Source organism: Mizuhopecten yessoensis, unplaced genomic scaffold (assembly GCF_002113885.1).
Source record: "Mizuhopecten yessoensis strain PY_sf001 unplaced genomic scaffold, ASM211388v2 scaffold321, whole genome shotgun sequence".
Lineage (NCBI taxonomy): Eukaryota > Metazoa > Mollusca > Bivalvia > Pectinida > Pectinidae > Mizuhopecten > Mizuhopecten yessoensis.
The window spans coordinates 26,261-49,340 of record NW_018403488.1 but is presented as its reverse complement, the minus strand read 5'-3'; the positions used below and the strand labels follow the sequence as shown (position 1 = coordinate 49,340).

General features: G+C 37.5%; 2 protein-coding genes across 2 annotated transcripts; one reads left to right on the top strand and one right to left on the bottom strand.

Moving 5' to 3' along the window:
- The first annotated feature begins 2,784 nt into the window (after positions 1–2,784).
- Positions 2,785–3,991, top strand: LOC110446332 (splicing regulatory glutamine/lysine-rich protein 1-like). Its single transcript, XM_021491447.1, has 2 exons — positions 2,785–2,797; positions 3,366–3,991. The coding sequence occupies exons 1-2, from the start codon at positions 2,785–2,787 to the stop codon at positions 3,989–3,991; spliced, it is 639 nt and encodes a 212-aa protein (XP_021347122.1).
- Positions 3,992–7,591: 3,600 nt separating this feature from the next.
- Positions 7,592–16,152, bottom strand: LOC110446351. The gene is made up of 4 exons (XM_021491468.1): positions 15,865–16,152; positions 10,454–10,641; positions 10,102–10,212; positions 7,592–9,672 (listed from the first exon to the last, which is right to left on the bottom strand). The coding sequence occupies exons 1-4, from the start codon at positions 16,029–16,031 to the stop codon at positions 9,095–9,097; spliced, it is 1,044 nt and encodes a 347-aa protein (XP_021347143.1). The 5' UTR covers positions 16,032–16,152; the 3' UTR covers positions 7,592–9,094.
- Between the last annotated feature and the right edge of the window lie 6,928 nt (positions 16,153–23,080).

Genomic DNA, 23,080 nt, shown 5'->3' with positions numbered 1-23,080 from the left:
GTTGTCACACCTTCTGTATTGTTAACTAGTTGTCGCATTGTCTTTCTCGGTAACAACAATACATAACCTCGCAGTAATGTGGTCTGTCCTGCTAGCTTCATTATACATGTATTAGTGGTCTCATCGTCTGTCTCGGTAACAACACTGTACTAATTACCACAACGTCCGTCCTAGTTACTACACTTTAATTGTGTGACATCGTCTGTCTCGGTAACAACACTGTACTAGTTACCACAATGTCCGTCCTAGTTACTACACTTTAATTGTGTGACATCGTCTGTCTCGGTAACAACACTGTACTAGTTACCACAACGTCCGTCCTAGTTACTACACTTTAATTGTGTGACATCGTCTGTCTCGGTAACAACACTGTACTAGTTACCACAACGTCCGTCCTAGTTACTACACTTTAATTGTGTGACATCGTCTGTCTCGGTAACAACACTGTACTAGTTACCACAACGTCCGTCCTAGTTACTACACTTTAATTGTGTGACATCGTCTGTCTCGGTAACAACACTGTACTAGTTACCACAACGTCCGTCCTAGTTACTACACTTTAATTGTGTGACATCGTCTGTCTCGGTAACAACACTGTACTAGTTACCACAACGTCCGTCCTAGTTACTACACTTTAATTGTGTGACATCGTCTGTCTCGGTAACAACACTGTACTAGTTACCACAACGTCCGTCCTAGTTACTACACTTTAATTGTGTGACATCGTCTGTCTCGGTAACAACACTGTACTAGTTACCACAACGTCCGTCCTAGTTACTACACTTTAATTGTGTGACATCGTCTGTCTCGGTAACAACACTGTACTAGTTACCACAACGTCCGTCCTAGTTACTACACTTTAATTGTGTGACATCGTCTGTCTCGGTAACAACACTGTACTAGTTACCACAACGTCCGTCCTAGTTACTACACTTTAATTGTGTGACATCGTCTGTCTCGGTAACAACACTGTACTAGTTACCACAACGTCCGTCCTAGTTACTACACTTTAATTGTGTGACATCGTCTGTCTCGGTAACAACACTGTACTAGTTACCACAACGTCCGTCCTAGTTACTACACTTTAATTGTGTGACATCGTCTGTCTCGGTAACAACACTGTACTAGTTACCACAACGTCCGTCCTAGTTACTACACTTTAATTGTGTGACATCGTCTGTCTCGGTAACAACACTGTACTAGTTACCACAACGTCCGTCCTAGTTACTACACTTTAATTGTGTGACATCGTCTGTCTCGGTAACAACACTGTACTAGTTACCACAACGTCCGTCCTAGTTACTACACTTTAATTGTGTGACATCGTCTGTCTCGGTAACAACACTGTACTAGTTACCACAACGTCCGTCCTAGTTACTACACTTTAATTGTGTGACATCGTCTGTCTCGGTAACAACACTGTACTAGTTACCACAACGTCCGTCCTAGTTACTACACTTTAATTGTGTGACATCGTCTGTCTCGGTAACAACACTGTACTAGTTACCACAACGTCCGTCCTAGTTACTACACTTTAATTGTGTGACATCGTCTGTCTCGGTAACAACACTGTACTAGTTACCACAACGTCCGTCCTAGTTACTACACTTTAATTGTGTGACATCGTCTGTCTCGGTAACAACACTGTACTAGTTACCACAACGTCCGTCCTAGTTACTACACTTTAATTGTGTGACATCGTCTGTCTCGGTAACAACACTGTACTAGTTACCACAACGTCCGTCCTAGTTACTACACTTTAATTGTGTGACATCGTCTGTCTCGGTAACAACACTGTACTAGTTACCACAACGTCCGTCCTAGTTACTACACTTTAATTGTGTGACATCGTCTGTCTCGGTAACAACACTGTACTAGTTACCACAACGTCCGTCCTAGTTACTACACTTTAATTGTGTGACATCGTCTGTCTCGGTAACAACACTGTACTAGTTACCACAACGTCCGTCCTAGTTACTACACTTTAATTGTGTGACATCGTCTGTCTCGGTAACAACACTGTACTAGTTACCACAACGTCCGTCCTAGTTACTACACTTTAATTGTGTGACATCGTCTGTCTCGGTAACAACACTGTACTAGTTACCACAACGTCCGTCCTAGTTACTACACTTTAATTGTGTGACATCGTCTGTCTCGGTAACAACACTGTACTAGTTACCACAACGTCCGTCCTAGTTACTACACTTTAATTGTGTGACATCGTCTGTCTCGGTAACAACACTGTACTAGTTACCACAATGTCCGTCCTAGTTACTACACTTTAATTGTGTGACATCGTCTGTCTCGGTAACAATACTGTACTAATTACCACAACGTCTGTCCTAGTTACTACACTTTAATTGTGTCACATCGTCTGTCTCAGTAACAACACTGTACTAGTTACCACAGCGTCCGTCCTAGTTACTACACTTTAATTGTGTGATATCGTCTGTCTCGGTAAAAACACTGTACTATTTACCACAACGTCCGTCCTAGTTACTACAGTTTAATTGTGTCACATCGTCTGTCTCGGTAACAACACTGTACTAGTTACCACAATGTCCGGCGTAGTTACTACACTTTAATTGTGTGACATCATCTATCTCGGTAACAACACTGTACTAGTTACCACAATGTCCGTCCTAGTTACTACACCTTAATTGTGTGACATCGTCTGTCTTTGTAACAACAGTACATAACCTGTCACGTAGTTTTGCTTTGTAACTGCATCATACAAGTGGTCACATATATAATTACACTTTGTATAAGTTGTCGTAAAAAATGGTTCTCAAGAGTCAGAGGTATGAAATTCTAAATCTAAGATACTATGTGAAACTATTTATATTCATCTTTAACAATTCTGATTATGTAGAATCCATTCATATTACGTCATCCTTTATCATTCACACCTGGACATACATTTTCAGGAGATATGTGACACTAGGCGTGAAATGAATACTGTTCCTGTTGTCGGAGACCTACGTCATGATATGTGACGAACTTGTTGTAATGACGTTTGGCATGGTATGCATTATCAATTACAGTATGTAAATTATGTAACTCTGTCCCTACCGTAGACAGCCGGACAATGATTGAAGAGTTCAGTTAAGTTGTTAAGGAGTAAAATATAACAATTCAGAATATTTTAAATAAAAGAATTTTCATCTGAGAATATAACTCAAGAATGATCTATTAAACGACATTAAATATATAAATAGTATATTCCTAAAGCGTTAACTTCACCCTTCATAACGCAGGATTTTTGGGGGAAAAGTAGGGAAGGTTTAACTGACTGAGAGCTGTGTTAATCGCCAGTGTTCTGATAACAGAAAGATAGGGAAGCGCAAACTCCTGCTGTCTAGTTACACAGAGAAAGAAAGAGACACGCCAATCACAGAGGTCTAACGACACAGAGAAAGAAAGAGAAACGTCAATAACAGAGGTCTATCGACACAGAAAAAGAAAGAGAAACGCCAATCACAGAGGTCTATCGACACAGAGAAATAAAGAGAAACGCCAATCACAGAGGGCTAACGACACAGAGAAAGAAAGAGAAACGTCAATAACAGAGGTCTATCGCCACAGAAAAAGAAAGAGAAACGCCAATCACAGAGGTGTATCGACACAGAGAAAGAAAGAGAAACGCCAATCACAGAGGTCTATCGACATAGAGAAAGAAAGAGAAACGCCAATCACAGAGGTGTATCGACACAGAGAAAGAAAGAGAAACGACAATCACAGATGTCTATCGACACAGAGAAAGAAAGAAAGAGAAACGCCAATCCCAGAGGTGTATCGACACAGAGAAATAAAGAAAAACGCCAATCACAGAGGTTTAACGACACAGAGAAATAAAGAGAAACGCCAATCACAGAGGTCTATCGACACAGAGAAAGAAAGAAAGAGAAACGCCAATCACAGAGGTCTAACGACACAGAGAAAGGAAGAGAAACGCCAATCACAGAGGTGTATCGACACAGAGAAATAAAGAGAAACGCCAATCACAGAGGTCTATCGACACAGAGAAAGAAAGAGAAACGCCAATCACAGAGGGCTAACGACACAGAGAAATAAAGAGAAACGCCAACCACAGAGGTCTATCGACACAGAGAAATAAAGAGAAGCGCCAATCACAGAGGTCTAACGACACAGAGAAATAAAGAGAAACGCCAACCCCAGAGGTCTAACGACACAGAGGAGAGGACCCACACAGAGTGGATAAGCACGAACTCCTGCTGTCTAACGTCAACTCCTAATGTCAGACCACACAGAGAAAGAAAGAGAAGCGTCATCATAGTGGAGGAAAAAAAAGTGGATAACGACACAAATAAGGAGAATCACCATCTTCTGTTGTTTTAACCACACAGAGAAATAGAGGCTCAACTCCTGATGAGTAACGCCATATAGGAAGAGAACTGCCAACCTCTATTCTCTAACAAGCGAAAAGATAAGAAACACCAGCTCCTGGTGTGTAAAAATATCTGTTACGTAGGTTTAATTGCTGTTTGCATTGGTTTAATTAAAACGCCTACTTACTGTGAAGTAGGATAATATTGAGAAAGATTTAAACTCCTGTTTGCAGCGATGAGGATTTACCTCATGTTAACAGTCATGCAGTTTATATTAACTGTGAAAAAAGTTAAATCATTCTTTACAAGATTAAAGATTAAAAGCGTGCAAACAGTGATGTAGGCTTACCTATTGGTAACAGCTAGGGTTGTAGTCTTACTTTTATTTACAGTGATGTAGGCTAACCTACTGGTAACAGTGATGTAGTCTACCTTTGGTTTACAGTGATGTAGCCTAACCTACTGGTAACAGTGATATTGGCTTACCTACTTGTAACAGTGATGTAGTCTACCTTTTGTTTACAGTGATGTAGGATAACCTACTGGTAACAGTGATGTAGTCTAACGTTTGTTTACAGTGATGTAGGTTAACCTACTGCTAACAGTGATGTAGTCTAACGTTTGTTTACAGTGATGTAGCTTAACCTACTGGTAACAGTGATGTAGTCTACCTTTTGTTTACAGTGAGGTAGGTTAACCTACTGGTAACAGTGATGTAGTCTACCTTTTGTTTCCAGTGATGTAGGTTAACCTACTGGTAACAGTGATGTAGTCTACCTTTTGTTTACAGTGAGGTAGGTTAACCTACTGGTAACAGTGATGTAGTCTAACGTTTGTTTACAGTGATGTAGCTTAACCTACTGGTAACAGTGATGTAGTCTACATTTTGTTTACAGTGATGTAGGTTAACCTACTGGTAACAGTGATAGAGTCTTGCTTTTGTTTACATTGATGTAGGTTAACCTACTGGTAACAGTGATGTAGTCTACCTTTTGTTTACAGTGATGTAGTTTTACTTACTGGTAACAGTGATGTTATTTAAACTCATGTTTAAAACGATGGAGATTAAACTCCGTGCTACAGCCATGTAGGTTAATTTCGTGTTTTTGGTCATGTGCGTTAATTTATGTTTTGTTTATCTTGATCAAACTAGTGTTTGCAGTGACTGAAGTTAAATTCGGTTACGCTGATTTGAATTATTATCTTCAAAAATCTGTAGATACACTGTACACGTTCGGTCAACTGTCGTTTTATTGTAATCTATGTCACATTCATCATTGAAATGTGCACGAGTTAGTAGGTGCAGTGCATGCGTACCAATAAACATGGTTCTGCAATATTTGTATGGAAACGTATTGGATGAAATTTACATGGTACTAAAGCTTTTGTCATAAAAGGAAAACAACTTGAATCGTCCAAACTGTGGCACAACTTTCGCTAGTGATTCCCGACTAACATTAATGTTTTCCATTTAAACGCTCAATGAATGGTACATTAAACGACAGTAAGGGCGTTATCTGTGTGTCTGCTACTGGCCATCGTACCAAGGTAGACTTTACACATTTTAACAGGCAGTCAGGCTGTACAATGGTTTTGCATAAAATATAGCTGCAACAAATGTGGTGAACATAATCTGCACACACGTTTCCTTCGCTAGATGCCGGCCGGTAGATAAGAAGTAGACCATGACGAACGGCCTGTTGCAAACCTTTCCATAAAGTTAAGTCTTGCTATGTTTACTATTTCACCGACTGTTTTGACACAGTGCCTGTTTAAAGGGAGCAATATACAATAGCGAATAATAGATCCATGCATCAAATTTTGTTATTGGTATATGAATAAATATGAAAAGATATAAGTAAACCAACGTCTGACTTAATATGGGATTCCTTTCCTGAATTCAGATTGAAAGTTTTCTGTGTCGAAATTTTAAAAGAAACCGTTATATACTATGTTTTTTTCTACATCTTTATCTTTTTGTCTTTTCTGTATTGACAAGCTTTTTGTCATCTCTCCTTATTTGACTTCAGTATTCAAAGATGTAAATTTAGAATTTTGTATAATGTGCTTCTAATCTATCTTAAGAGATCCTAATTTGTGATGTTCAAATAGCAATTAGAAAAAAAATCGCAAATCGAAAACTAATACCTGGTGATTTCTTAGTTGTTGTATATATACCGAAATGACTCAATTCAGCTACGCTTTGTTAACACTTGGTCATAGATGTGCGAGAGTCTTTGAGCCCCCTCGTCTCGATTTAGAACTGACCCGATGCGCCGTATCCAGATGGCGTCCTTTAGATGGTTTAAGCGACAGATAAAGTAAGCCATCTGAATACGCCGCATTGGGCCAGTTCTAAATCGAGACGAGGGGGATAATAGACTCTCGCACATCTACATGTATGAACAAGTGTTAACAAAGCGTAGCTGAATTGAGTCATTTCGGTATATATATATCAACTATTATACATACGTTTCCAGCGTAGTCGAAATCGACATCCATTTTATAGACAACTCGTAAATATTTTACACCTTTGTGTGCATACGCTTCATTGGTCATTTGTCTGATGAAGGTGACAGTGTATATATTTTACTAGTCATCGAAACGTCACATAGAAAATGTTATTGGTTATGTAGAAAGAACTTATCATAAGAAATACTTGAAGAGATCAAATATGATAGAAGCATATATACCAGTCCCATTGTTACATGATCGTCATAACTATCTGAACTTAATCAATAATAATAAACCAATGGAAAAACAGTTTCAACTAAACAGAATTTCCAACTCAAAATGATTATGATATGGCAAAATATGAACATATATATGCTTACATGGAGGCACTTGAAAACCCTAAGACAATAAGACCAGGTGGTCCAGAAGGTTAAACGTCTACTGTTTCATCGACGACAGCTGCCATGCAAATGTAGACGAATTCAAAGTAAAGTCACATATTTTTATCGCGAGAATAGGAGCAGAAACTACCAAATAACGAGCCACACTATGGAACATAATTCAAAATATTGACGCTCGCGTCTTGATATAGGGCATAGTACCAGAATTAATAGCCGCAAATCTTCTCAAATGCAATGATCTTGACCTTTTTCAAGGTCAAATACACCAACAGTAAAACATTCAAATACTTTCGCGTATAACAAACGGAATCGAATTTTGCTATGCATGTATTATATAAATTGAGTTTTGTTTTTAAATTTCATTTATTCCATAATGGTCGAACATTCAAGTCTTAGATATTTAGTTAACATAAGAACTAGGCTTAGTAACATGTAAGAATTGTATCGTAAATACATTTTTCATTTATCTATATGTGCCTGTAATGGGTCCCTACTGTAATAACATGTTCGGTTAGATGTACACCTTTAACTCATGCCGTTAGTATTTTCGCCCCTTGACTTCAGTTTTAGTTTTCCATCCTCACCCAAAATAGTTGCATTTGGCTATGCATCAACCTGACCTTCCCATATAATGTTAGTATTTAACGCTGACCGAACTTTGATGCATGAAATAAATCGATTTGTAGACAAAAATAATGACATTTCAAAATTAACACTCCATAAGTATTGGAAAAAGTCTCTTCACCTATTCCTCACTGTCACATACCATAACTTATAACTTGTTTATTGGAACATCCGTAGTTCAGACATCAAGGTAACAAAGGTTATCACTTAACCTAGATAAACTCAACACTTCTTTTTCTAAATATGCTTTTTTATTTGGTTATCAATAGATAGAATAAAAATGAGTTACATAGTTACATGTATTAAAGATCTAGACGACTTATAATGCTATGCTACTAGATTGTCTGAGATAATTTATTGTTAGTATAAATTCGAAACGTTCCACATACGAAATACAATTTTCCATTTTACATTACTGGATATATGATTTGTCCTGTGTAAATGTCAAATATATATAGTCTAAGTTGATAAATGGAGTTTGAAAACAAATTGGCATCAAAACTCTCACAAGCAAATAAAGAAACGTATACATGTTATTGACGAATGCTTGTACCATTCTTTCTGTTTTGTTGCATGTTTACTGCTTGACGCCGAGTTATATTTGGACCGTGCAGCTCAGCAGTTCACTTCAAATAACCCAGTACAGACCATCGAATCAAACACTCAAACGACTACAGCTGTTTGGATGGCTGTTCTTATGACACATATGTAAGGTTATACTAATGCTATGACTTAAGGGTTATCGGCGTTACAGATAATGAACTATTAGTGTTTACATTGAATACAAATATATATTCTGTGTCTTACAGTATAGGCGACCACGAACTTTTCTGGAAAAAAACGTCAGGCATAGCGGCGGATGCCACAGGTGGTGTGTGCAGATGAAATAGCTGTATTCTTGTGGGATGATGGTGAAGTAGAGTTTTACCTTTTATGTTGATGCTGTGGTTTACTGTGTTATCAGTATCGTGTATTCATTATATTACTTCAATAAGCATTCTTCCTTAATCGAAATATAAATACTTACTTCTCATCATTAAATTATTCCTATATATAATTTTTAGCAGAGACCTACTGATGAATTAGGAAAATGTGTACACCTATAACATTGTCCCGTCCAGTTTTAATGTTTGATAAAAAGCTGTGTTGTATGCTGTCTCGTAAAAAGACAATATCTAGTGTTCTGATAGCAACATCTGGTTAAAAGTGTTTCACCGGGGGAAACACATTAATATCTCGCCATGATTCACTGAGATGCACTTGCTAGGTCGTTGGCGATGCTTTGACACAAGTGAAGTTCAAAGCAAACGGACTTTCGATATTTCGTTTGTCCTGCACTAGCCAGCCAGAACCGGTTAAAAACTTTTCTTTGTTTTCGGTTCCCCAGCCCATGCCGTGACCAGCTGCGCCGTCTATCGACAAACTGCAAGGGAGACAAATCACAGAACTGATGGCGTACCCTACACCTGCCAAGTTAGCATCTCCTATGTTGTCTCTATGGCTACTATGTAGGTCTGGATCAACGATGGACACGACTCCGTCGTCCTTCAAGACGCGGCGAACCTCTTTCATGGCATTTACTGGATCAGGCAGATCATGAAGCACGTCTAACAGGATGACCCAGTCAAACTTCCCTGTCCAGTCGGCGGGCAATGATGTCACGTCTTCCTTTACAAAATGCAGGTTTTCTGTGCCTTGAGCTTTGGCAGTTGATTTTGCTTTGGTTAGCGCATCCTCGCTATAATCGACGCCGTATATGACTGCCTTTGGAAAACACTTTCTTAACGCTCTAGTTGCACATCCTCCTCCACAGCCTAGGTCAAGTATGGTGTTCAACGACTCTGAAAGTTACACACTAAGTTAGACATTATGTTTTATATTAATATATTATATGAGTTTGATCGTATGTTTTCAATACATGTCTCGTACGCTAGAAATGTTTTAAAACTGATACTAAAAAAAGATGAAAGATGAAGAGTCTGAATAAGATGAAAGTCTACTTTTCCAAATAAACTTTTCATTTTACGATCAATCGAAATTACAACCATCGAGATTCTGTTTTTATCCTCAAATATTTTGTGAGACGGAAAAAAAATACCACAATACAATTCTGGTGGATATAATCTTTAAGACGATGTAATGTATAAAAGAACATTAACTGGGCGTGATGAGAAAAACGCTATAAAATGTAACTATGAGTTTTGATGTAAACGATGACAATGAGAGGCGCAATAGAACATGAACTTTTACTAAACACATGAAAAACTTACTTGTGGGCTTGGTGATAGGCTTAAGGAGCTGTTGCACAGTGTCCTCGGAGTCCCCTGATTTTTCTTCAATAGCTTCAACTACACCAGGTGGCATGTCTCCATAGCCAAAGCCTATGACACATAAGATTGGAACGTCCTAGTTAATATAATTTCATAAATAGTTAATTTCTTTTGACTATTTTTGGTTGTGTGGTAGAGCGAAAGAAAAATATAAGTATTAAATGATATATTTACCTACTTTGTAATAGATTTAGCAGTCTCACTTTCGGCTATATTGCCATTTTAACTGGTCATACCAGTATCTACTGGGAAAACAATTACAGGACATTGTATACAACCGCAAAACACCTACCTTTAGGCCCGTCCTTTTTGAAGCAGTTCTTCACTTTGACTGTTAAAGGACCCATGACAGGATAGAAAAATGTTAAACCAAGAACGTCAAGTCCCGATTTGAGTGACTGAGGGATGAAGTATTTGTCCGAGTCATCTAGTGAAACGATCCTGGTGGCGACCATACAGCCAAGCCACTCCCGGACATACCTACAAAGGGAGATAATAACACATAATACATCACAAGTAAGACCATACCGCCAAGCCACTCCCGGGCATACCTACAGAGGGAGATAAGTACACGTAATACATCACTAGTCAGACCATACGGACAAGCCACTAGCGGACATACATACAAAGGGAGGTAATTACACGTTATACATCACTAGTCAGACCAAAGAGCCCAGCCACTCCCGGGCATACATTCGAAGAGAGATAACACGTAAGACCATACAACCAAGCCACTCGCGGACATACATACTGTACCTACAAAGGGAGAAAATTACACGTAATGCACCAATAGTAGGACAGTACTGCCCATCCACTCCCTGAAATACCTACAAAGGGAGATAACTAATTGTAATACATCACTAGTCAGACTATACAGCCCAGCCGATCCCAGAAATATCACAAAGGTTGGAAATTGCACGTAATATATCGATAGTCTGACCATACCGCCCAAACACTCCTGGACATACCTACGTAATTGTAATACATCAATAGTAAGACCATCAACCCAGCGAGTCCTGGACAAACCTACAGTGGGAGATAATTAAGCATTGAACTGTTTTTGTATGGTATTTACAGTGAACACCGTGAATCCGACCTTGACCTCCACGAGGGAGTAATTTTTGGAAGTTAATTCGAAAATCCAGACGTGAATTTATTTGTTGATTGTATGGGAATCTGACTACAGTCGGAAGATTCTAAAACTTACACTCCCGGACTAACTACAAAGGGATATAATTACACTTAATACATCAATAGTCAGGCCGTACAGCCCACCCACTTCCGGACTAACTACAAAGGGAGATAATTACACGTAATACATCAATAGCCAGGCCGTACAGCCCAGCCACTCCCGGACTAACTACAAAGGGAGATAATTACACGTAATACATCAACAGTCAGGCCGTACACCCAAGCCACTCCCGGACTAACTACAAAGGGAGATAATTACACGTAATACATCAATAGTCAGGCCGTACAGCCCACCCACTTCCGGACTAACTACAAAGGGAGATAATTACACGTAATACATCAATAGCCAGGCCGTACAGCCCAGCCACTCCCGGACTAACTACAAAGGGAGATAATTACACGTTATACATCAACAGTCAGGCCGTACACCCAAGCCACTCCCGGACTAACTACAAAGGGAGATAATTACACGCAATACATCAATAGTCAGGCCGTACAGCCCACCCACTCCCGGATTAACTACAAAGGGAGATAATTACAAGTAATATATCAATAGCCAGGCCGTACAGCCCAGCCACTCCCGGACAAACTACAAAGGGAGATAATTACACGTAATATATAAATAGTCAGGCCTTACAGTCAAGCCAATTCCGGACAAACTACAAAGGGAGATAATTACACGTTATACATCAACAGTCAGGCCGTACACCCAAGCAACTCCCGGACTAACTACAAAGGGAAATTATTACACGTAATACAGCAATAGTCAGGCCGTACACCCAAGCAACTCCCGGACTAACTACAAAGGGAGATTATTACACGTAATACACCAATGGTCAGGCCGTACAGACAAGCCACTCCCGGACTAACTACAAAGGGAGGTAATTACACGTTATACAGCAATAGTCAGGCCGTACAGCCAAGCCACTCCCGGACTAACTTTAAAGGAAGGTAATTACACGTAATACATCAATAGACAAGCCAATCCCGGACTAAATACAAAGGGAGATAATAACACGCAATAAATCAATAGGCAGACCATACAGCTACGCCAATTCTGGACATACATATTAAGGGTGATAGTAACAGGTAATACACCACTAATCAGACCAAACAGCCCAACCAATCCCGGACATACCTACAAAGGGAGATAATAACACGTAATACATCATATAAGTTAGACAAGTATGCCTGCGTCTTCTCGGAAATACATTAAAAAAGAAAGTTCCCTGCACATAATACATCATAAATCATTTTTTTGGCATTAAGTTAAAAAAAACAGTAATTGCAGGTAATATACTTCTACAAGTAGCAATTTATGATTATTTAACAAATTAACCATGTTGTGTAAAAAATAACTAATTTTCTTGTTTATCCCTAGATGTAAAATAGAACATACAAGAGGTGTACACTTAGACTCTCTTACCTCCGCTGTATCGTGTTCTATGTGTTACTAAGCACACCCCAATCTGACACAGTTGTCAGAGCAGGATTGCAATGTACATAGCGTAAGGTATTACCGTAGCTTTCTTGGATTTTAAAAATTCGTAGAGCAATGCACCTTTTGAATAAAGAATAATTTTCAATAGAAACCAATCGAATGTTTTTGCTATCGTTCAAATACTAATTTAAATACTGCGCACCAGCAGATAGCTACACGTCCAACACACTTAGGCCCACTGCCACTTTAACGTACACTAACTATCACTTATTTCTTTTAATTAGTTTTCAATGTTTATTTCGATTTCTTACTTTTACCTGTAATCACTTATTTGTACAGTTTGGACTTTAATTCTGATTTCCCGATATAGTAAATCAAATCTAATTATGGTTTTTAAGGCACTAGCACACGTACTGTTGTCCATGTGATGTGATACTTCTATGTCACTAATGCACGAGACAGCTGGGTGTCTGTCACCGCTGTTGCATCATAGAAGGCATAGTTAAAACAGCCAACAACAAAAACAGGCTTTCATATGCTTCACTTGTAAAATGCCTTACATAAAAGGATACATATCCTGAAATAAATTCAGTATGTGTTTTTCTTCTTGGTCTTATTTATACATATCATAATACTTTTACAGTAGTTCTTTTTAAACATATCGACAAACCAATCGATATAAGTCGACAACAATTCTCATCAATCTTTCTAAATTGAATGTTATTTTAATTTTAAATAAAAGAATACTTAAAGATGAACGTAAAAGAAGCACGTACATCTATGCCAAACATGAAGTACCCTACACCAAACAGGATTAACCGTCAAATTACGTATTCACAAACAATGCATCGTGATCTGATTTAATTGTCATTATAATTACAGATTATTTTACGTTGAGTAACCAGTAAAAGATCTTAAAAATAGTCAGAGTTTGATTGAATAGAAACCACGGAATGTAATCTGACTAATACAGTTTGCATACCGAGCAGGTGACCAACTTCCACTGTTGAGTGATATCTAAAACACTATTATGTATGTATATTTGTGTGTATACTATTTTGTCTAATGAAAATAGTTTTGTATCAACGGAATTTTGTTATTGTTTAATTCTATATACATGTCAAACAGATATACCAACAATATAGATACACAAACGAAAAATCCCCGTCAATCATTAATACGAAATGCACCACAGACCAACAACAAAAGATGCGCGAGGCATTTAGTAAAAAAACTTATTTACAAAACATATTATGAATAAAAAAGACGTATTAAAAAAAACCCGATTGCACGTAGACACAAACGTACCTCACAAAAAGGGAAGACGTTTTAAAAAGGGAAAACGTTTTTAGACACAAATACAAAACGAACAATTAAAAACCTTTTTTCAAACAAGCATACAATACTCACTTTAGAATTACGAAAAAGCGTTCTGAAATACATTAAATCAAACGAAAACATTTCGCGCGGGAAAATCAACACCACCCACTTTAACGAGAACTTAAACTTTCTCAAGCGGGTGAGTATTATTGTGGTCTTATATGTTACCTTCATTAAACAATACAAATGTGTTAGTGTGGGACATCTGCTGTTACTTACAAAAGAGGAATATTTCAATGTAGATTAGGAAGATTTATTGGCAAAAATAATAATGAATTAAGTGAGATTGTTATGAACCGTGCAGCTAATCTAAGAAGATAGGTGTGTCTATTAAGGTTCGGGCAATCTCCGGAGTATGTAGACTCATTAACGTAACAGACGTGTCACTGAACCTATACGAGTTGTAATAGATACAGCAGTGACCGCATGTCATTGTCTTAGTGACGTTATTGACAGGACCTATTTTTATGAAAATTAGAATTCACCGTCACTTTTAAAATAATGTATTAACAAAATAATTGCATTATGTTCTGCTCCACATGACGTCACACCGGGTATTTCCACCTTGAGTATGCAGACACAGAGTTAAACACTAGACTGAGTTTTAATGAAATTACGTAATACAGGCTGACTAAAGGTTGTTGGCTAGACGTGCGCTTGCCTACCGATCATGCAACTGTTCTGTGACATTTATGTGCCTTTAGAAATCTATTTATATTTTTGTTTGTTTATTATCTTGTGTAATGTTTATATGTTTGTTGTGCATCAACCGGATATATTTGTGATTTAATCATATTTACATGTACATGTAGTACAAGTATACCAACAATACACAAAAGCATACAATATCAATACAAATACGCCACAGATAAACTGCACATGACAAGTTACACATTAGTATAAACTTCATTTCATTGCATATGTTTACTTATTTTATTGACTAGAGACATTTTTGAAAAATTACAAATATGTTTCCCTAATAAAAATAAATGGACACCAAGGACGTTTGATTTAATAATATAAATACAAAAGGTACTAATAACGTGTTTCAATATTTTCATACCAAGTGAAAGAATAATGTAAAGATAAAGGAGAGAAGAAAAATTGATGTAATATTTAAAAGGAAACAAACAACAGTGTAACTCAACAAAAACAAGTGACACATTAACGAAAACACTATAAATTGTCAAAAACAGCTCATATCAACAAAACCTTACACACACCGTTACAAAACAATACAATCAAACAAAAAAATCATAAAGTTTTGCACGAAATATAAATAAAATAAAATCCCACGACCTTAACACATAAGCCAAAACAGACATCAAACCATAGATACAAAAAGTATCACACATAAATACACATTTCCTGTCTGTCTTTATGTGTCCCGGACACTGATATGCTTATTGCGGTTCAATAATGCCTCGATTAATAAAAATCTTTCATTTTTCATTTCTTTTTCTCCTGTTTAAAGACACAAAAACCTACTGTCAGCAGGCTTTGTCTGTTTTTAAATGTCTATCTTTATGATGTTAAGTACGTTAACCACGCTTTACTCGTGCAACGCATATAGAAACCGTATATAAGCATACGAATACATTGATAGCAATTGATGATAATGTTCCTTCGCTCGAATTAAACGTTTCATAGCATGGCCTTTGATTCACCTGCCTAAATACACAGAATCTTACCTCTCTTTCAGATTACAAGCGTCTGCTAACTGCTGTGAAGAGACGGCTTTGTCAAGTTTCTTTAGCTCATCAAAAAGTCCCAGGTCCTTTCCTAGCCTGATGGCAGAGGTGATGTAACTTCCAGCAATAAAATCTGTAATGATTTTAGAATATGTTTCCAAATCCATTTTGCTATTTCAAATATCGACCCTTAAATTTTCTAGGACTTGCAATTATATCATTGATAATGAAAGCCTCTCTATTTCCTCTCTCTATTTCCAAGGCGAGACACGTATGACTACTGTTATTGAACTGTTACCTATATATACATGTAGTGGTGAGCGATGGAAGCCTTTTAGTACAATATTGTCAGTATGGAGTACGATGCAGATGTACAGTAACTGGAAGAGTTCGATACCTGGCGACCAGGTAGCTAAACATGAGAGCGCCCGTCTAGAGTTCGAAAGTCCCGTGTTCGAACCTAGTCTTGCAGTTGCAATTTTTCTTTGCTGTTATATTGCTCCCAACTAGCCGCTTCAAGGTAACTTGCGTTCATAAGATCAATCAGTATAATGACACACTAATAAACCAGTGATCTCGGGATTGACCCTTAGCTAAAGCATTGCAAATAAAAACTTCTGTTACATAGAGACAGTTTATATAGCAAGGCAAAGCACTTTTTATGAATAGCAGTGTTCTGGCATCGGCCATCGTACTATGCAGATAAAGTAAATATATAAAATTTACTTTAACACAAAAAAAGTTCCATAATACCAGGTACAAATGCAAGACAATATGAGTTATGTCCCTTGACTCTAGAAACTAGTTTATGGATAAAGAATATAATAACCGTAGCTGTAAAATGCTCATTCCAGGAAAGTATATGTTGTGGAGAGTATTATATCGATAGGCGCAACGGATACTTGCGCATTTATTTCGGGAGAATATTGAGCCAATAGAAGCATCCATCAGTCTTTTTTTTTTATGACATTTGCAACACCAACTCTCTGCCCACGAACACGCAAACAATTTTTTTTTTTAGGTCAAAGTTAACATTAGTTGTAGCAACATTGACTTGATACGCCATTTCAAACTCGTTTTAGAAATCTTTTAAAGGTAGACAAAAACAAAAACGATAACAAAAATCCTTGCATTCTTTTGTTTCTTGAGTTTCTACCTACTCGTTACAATTACCTTTCAGTATTGTATTTTGATTTGTAAGTATTGTCAGATGTAACAGTGCTGGGTAGAGGTGACGGAATGTGTCTCTTTTTTGCCATAGTCTTATTGATTTTGAGTTGAAATGATAGTTTTGCTGACACTTCGTCGTGTTGCTTTCGTAAAATTATGAAATTTTCAAAAACATCTTTCTCATTAACAGTATTTCTAAATACGTTGTGTGTTTCAGAGCACTTGGGGAATTGAGGTGTGTTATTTTGGTCTGTAGTATCACTGATCAGTTTGACATGAAGGAAGTTCCTGCAGGTAGGGCGTAAGAATTGTACCTGCCGCCCCCATTGCATGATCGTAAGAGGCGACTAAATTTGGGATCTTATCTTTTCTCTTCTTTCTAAACAGCTTTTTTCTTCCTAATGTCACCCCTGCCAATGCCTTACTTTTGGCCTTTAGTTGAGCGTTCGCCCCTGTTAGAGTCTTTGAGTTCTGTCCCCTGGCCGAGACATACCCGAGTCGTTAAAAATGGTAGTTTCTACTCCTGCTTAACGCTCAGCAATTTAGGAGTGGGACGCCTGGTTCGCCCGTTGTCAGTATAATGTGACCGGGTGGGGTGTCCTCCTGGCAGTCTTCGGCAGTATGTTTCACTGTAAAGTTGGCATCAGTCCCGCGCTATCACAAGAAGACAAACACGAACATATCGCAGCCTCCCAAAACGTACACACATACACTACACACATGCATCTTGAACACAGGGGAGACCGTCCTTAAATGACCATAGCTGTTGATAGGACGTTAAACAATACTACACTTAATCAAACATTACATGGAGGAAACGACCATAAGGTGTCACTAATGTTTTATATTGTTTCCCTTTTTACTTCGTATTTTGGTGCGTTTGCTTGGTAAAGTGACCCTCTGTGAGATGTTGGAATTAACGAAAGAAATTGTTTTTATCAAACAGCCTGAAAAGCGTATCTATTTATACAACCAGTTCGTATTTTATATCTTGCCAATTCGTAAATTTGCACATGGATGTTGCAAAAAACATAACCTTCCTTGACATTTTTGTACTGTTATACCAGGCAATTTAACGTGTTCACATTATGGAACACATTTACAGTTTTGAGCGGAATACTAGCACGTTTACGTGGCTAGGATCAGGAGGCTGTTATGAATAGGTTGGCAAGCCTGATAAGAAGCCATTTTAGGACAGGAACACTTTGATTTGTGGTTAACTAAGCAATAAACTACACAGATGTTGCAGCTTACTGGTATAGCTGCCATCAGATAACACCAATCAAGAGTGGTGGGCAGCAGGTAGTTTTATCAAGGAATAGGCAAGATTGTTCTGCTGAAATTATTTTAAATGAGATATGAATTAAAATTAAAATTTAAACCAAAAGAAAATAGCCAAACAAACCCTTGTTTTTACGGTGGTTCGCAAAACATGCAAGTATATTTTGACTGTTGACTGATACAACCAAACCATGTAATCTATTTGGTATCTAAACCTGTACTTTTACATCACTGTTAGATATATAACTATACCAGTTCAAAAATTAGGCATTAATTGTGAATGAAACACTTCCGTAATACCGTCATGTGCACCGACATAAATACTCCATGTAGAAAGCAATGGATGGAAACCCTATTGCTTACAAAGATATTTATTTTGTACGAGGGCCAATTTTGAATAAATTATGTCACTTTACAGCTGCCATACGAACATTGATTAAATAATTTAGCGCCTAGGTACATGTAGACTGTAAAAGCTTTGAAATTTCAAAATGTCGACATCATGCGACAATAATTGAACAAGTAATTCGTTGTTGATTTTTTTTGCACTCATGACTAGTGGCTCCTTTTTCATTGCTAAAATACGCTCATATATTAAAGCTCGGTGGGCTTTACAGTAACCTTCAAAACAGAAACATGCAGAATTGTGCAGCATAAAAGGCACCTCTGCCGTAAAAATGAGAAATATTTTCAGATTGCTGAACAAATGAAAGTATGATAAAGTTGACATCAGAGAGTTGCAGCATCAAAGAAGAATATTGCTGATGTGAAAACAATAATTAAGGATGATGGTCATTATATTGTTTCTCATATAGCTCATATGGTTTGATTTTCAGAAGGTAGTAAACATCACATTTTGACCTGGTACCTTAGAATCTTAAGAAGTTTTGTACTCTACGGATTTGCTGACATCTTAACAAACAGTCAAACTTTTGAAATGTGCTAAACATATGTTGTTATGGTAAAAGCTGTATAACAATTGTAAATGCCACAAAACATATGTAACAGTTATTATAAGTAACAGGTGTAATGGATAGAATAATATAGTTCTATGATTCAAGTAGATTAACATATTTGCAACAAAGCAAAATTTTAAAATAACATTTGATGTGAAGAGAAGCTAGGGAAACGAACAACTGATTTTTTGACGTGACACTCTATTAAGGCCAAGGTCCTGCTGTCACTTAACCGTTGAATAAAGGATAAAACTATCATAACACCGAAATCTGTATCGGTAAAAAGTACACATAACGCATGGCGATGCAAGAGACTTGCTTTCAAAATAAATCGTTAAGATTTTGTTTTCTCTTACTGTAGTTAGAATTACCAGAGACTGAATCGCAGGTATTTTAAGGTAACGAAGAAAGCTTCATATAAACAGTGATAAATTATGAACTTGTTTATCTTTAATTTAGACAATACTTATTGCATTTGTGTATTGCATACCCTGATAATTCAATACACTAGTGCACCGTGAAGTTAGCACCGGATTCGTTTTTTGTTATTCGAATAACGAATAACGAGTTTTCCCGTTATTCGTTATTCAATTTTGTTTTTCGTTTTCAAATACCAAATAAGAATCATTAGTGTTTTTTGGATATTCAGATCACGACTCTAACACGCCAAGGTCAATTACGGCAGTGTTTTAGCGCATGAGCTCGAAAAACGAAAAACGAAAAACAAATAACGAATAACGAGCTTTCCCGTTATTCGTTTTTTTTTTTTCGTTATTCAAATAGCAAATAAGGAAAAGCAGGGCTTTTGGATATCCAGTTAACGATTATAACACACCAAGGCCAAATGGGGGTGTTTAGGTGTATGAGTTCGAAAAACGAAAAACGAATAACGAATCCGGTGCTAACTTCCTTAAAAACCTTAAGTTATTACACATGCATCTAATAATTAAGAAGATTCTTTTGTTCAGAACTTATTTGCAATACCAGTCAAATATAGGTGCAAGAAGAAAGTAGGGCGGCTATATTGAGCTACGTGTCTCAAAGAGATAGGAGTGATGTGATCGAAGTCAAAGACAGATCCGGTCTGAATACGTTGATATGCATGAATGGATTTGTATACTACAATGTATTTTCTTCTAATGTAGGGGCTCCAGTGGCAAAATGGTTCAGGCGTCTTATATTCTGCTTGACTAGCCCTCCTACACTGGGTCGCGGGTTTGTGGCCTACGTGAGGCAGTCGCCAGGTACTGGCCGTATGTCGGTGGTTTTTCTCCGAGAACTCCGGCTTTCTACACCACCAAGACCTGGCACGTCCTTAAATGACCATTGCTGTAAATAAGACGTTAAACAGACACAAACCATTTTTTTTCCATGTGGTTTTCTTTTATTCGCACGCCATCATTTGGGACTTTGCATAATGCTATCATTAATGTACCTTTACTTTTTTGCATATTTGACGCACTATGAAAGAGGGAGCCTTTTGAAAAATATGACAAAGGGGATTAACCTGTGTAGTTATGGACAAAAAACATCGTTTCAGCTACCCATGGTAAAAAAGTCCACTGTTTAAAAGTTAACAAAAAAATACCAATAATAAAGATACTTTTTAATCACATGACGATTTTGTTGTGGCCATAAAATTAACGAACTTTTATGGTCATCATCATGTGCTAAGATCATTGTCGACATAATGAATTCGTTGGGAAAAAGTCTTTCTCTATTCCCGAAATGGATATTAATTTGTTTACGATATCATGCTAATCAATGCCATTTGTTGTTTGGATGTCCCAATGCTAGTTCGCACTTCAAGGACATAGCATTATGAAATTTACAAAGATGTTCAGGGCAGGTGTCGGCTTAGAAGCAAAGTCGACTACTTTTCTGAAGCAACTGGTCGTATTCCCTGATACTTTACGTTATATGTAAATCATTCCTTCATATTTTGTCTTGTTTTTTTAATTTTGGATTCAAATTACGGTTTGTTCATACTACGGTATTTTCTTGTTGTCTCGTGAAGTTAAAATTTATTCTTTCATTACTGACCTTTTACATAATAGTTGAAATCTAGCTTGCAACACCTTGCCAATACCCCCAACCGCTTAACTAGGGACATAATGCATAGACAAACTATAGGTACTTATGATCATAACCCGCCTGATGAGATTGTAAATCATCCTCATAATTTTTCCCAGAATAATAAAACTTGGTTTTGTGGTACATCAGAGAGACGTCAACCAGTTGTGAACATTTTTACATCTATTTTGCATACTATCTTCCTTCCATGTGTTTCCAAGTCATTATTTATCAATTTTTAATTCGAATCACGGTTTTGGTCACACCTTGGTGTTCTTTTGTTATTTCTAGTGTTGAGAATGTATTTTATTTAGATTGCAAACTGTTTTCTCTACCGCAATCTTAAAATGATGAACTGTATTCATTGAGACATGCAGGAAACTGTGATTGTAACCACCTTGTGTATTAACTAGTACCTTATGAGCTGTAAGATTGCAAGTCTTCCTCCATATTTTACCTTGGATCATAAAACCTGGTGCACTGGTACATCTTTGAATGACGGATGCCATCGCATTTCCCGACAAATACACTACTGTACTAGCTACCACAACGTCCGTCCTAGTTACTACACTTTTATTGTGTCACATCGTCTGTCTCGAAAACAACACTGTACTAGTTACCACAACGTCTGTCCTAGTTACTACACTTTAATTGTGTCACATCGTCTGTCTCGGTAACAACACTGTACTAGTTACCACAATGTCCGTCCTAGTTACTACACTTTAATTGTGTCACATCGTCTGTCTCGGTAACAACACTGTACTAATTACCACAACGTCCGTCCTAGTTACTACACTTTAATTGTGTCACATCGTCTGTCTCGGTAACAACACTGTACTAATTACCACAATGTCTGTCCTACTTACTACACTTTAATTGTGTCACATCGTCAGTCTCGGTAACAACACTGTACTAGTTAATACAACGTCCGTCCTAGTTACTACACTTTAATTGTGTCACATCGTCTGTCTCGGTAACAACACTGTACTAATTACCACAACGTCTGTCCTACTTACTGCACTTTAATTGTGTCACATCGTCAGTCTCGGTAACAACACTGTACTAGTTACCACAACGTCCGTCCTAGTTACTACACTTTAATTGTGTCACATCGTCTTTCTCGGTAACAACACTGTACTAATTACCACAACGTCCGTCCTAGTAACTACACTTTAATTGTGTCAAATCGTCAGTCTCGGTAACAACACTGTACTAGTTAATACAACGTCCGTCCTACTTACTAAACTTTAATTGTGTGACATCGTCTGTCTCGGTAACAACACTGTACTAGTTACCACAGCCTCCGTCCTAGTTACTACCCTTTAATTGTGTCACATCGTTTGTCCCGCTAACGACACTGTACTAGTTACCACAAACTCCGTCCTAGTTACTACACTTAATTGTGTCACATCGTCTTTCTCGGTAACAACACTGTACTATTTAATACAACGTCCGTCCTAGTTACTAAACTTTAATTGTGTCAAATCGTCTGTCTCGGTAACAACACTGTACTATTTAATACAACGTCCGTCCTAGTTACTAAACTTTAATTGTGTCAAATCGTCAGACTCGGTAACAACACTGTACTAGTTACCACAATGTCCGTCCTAGTTACATTTGTACTACACTTTAATTGTGTCACATCGTTTGTCTCGGTAACGACACTGTACTAGTTACCACAATGTCCGTCCTAGTTACTACACTTTAATTGTGTCACATCGTCTGTCTCGGTAACA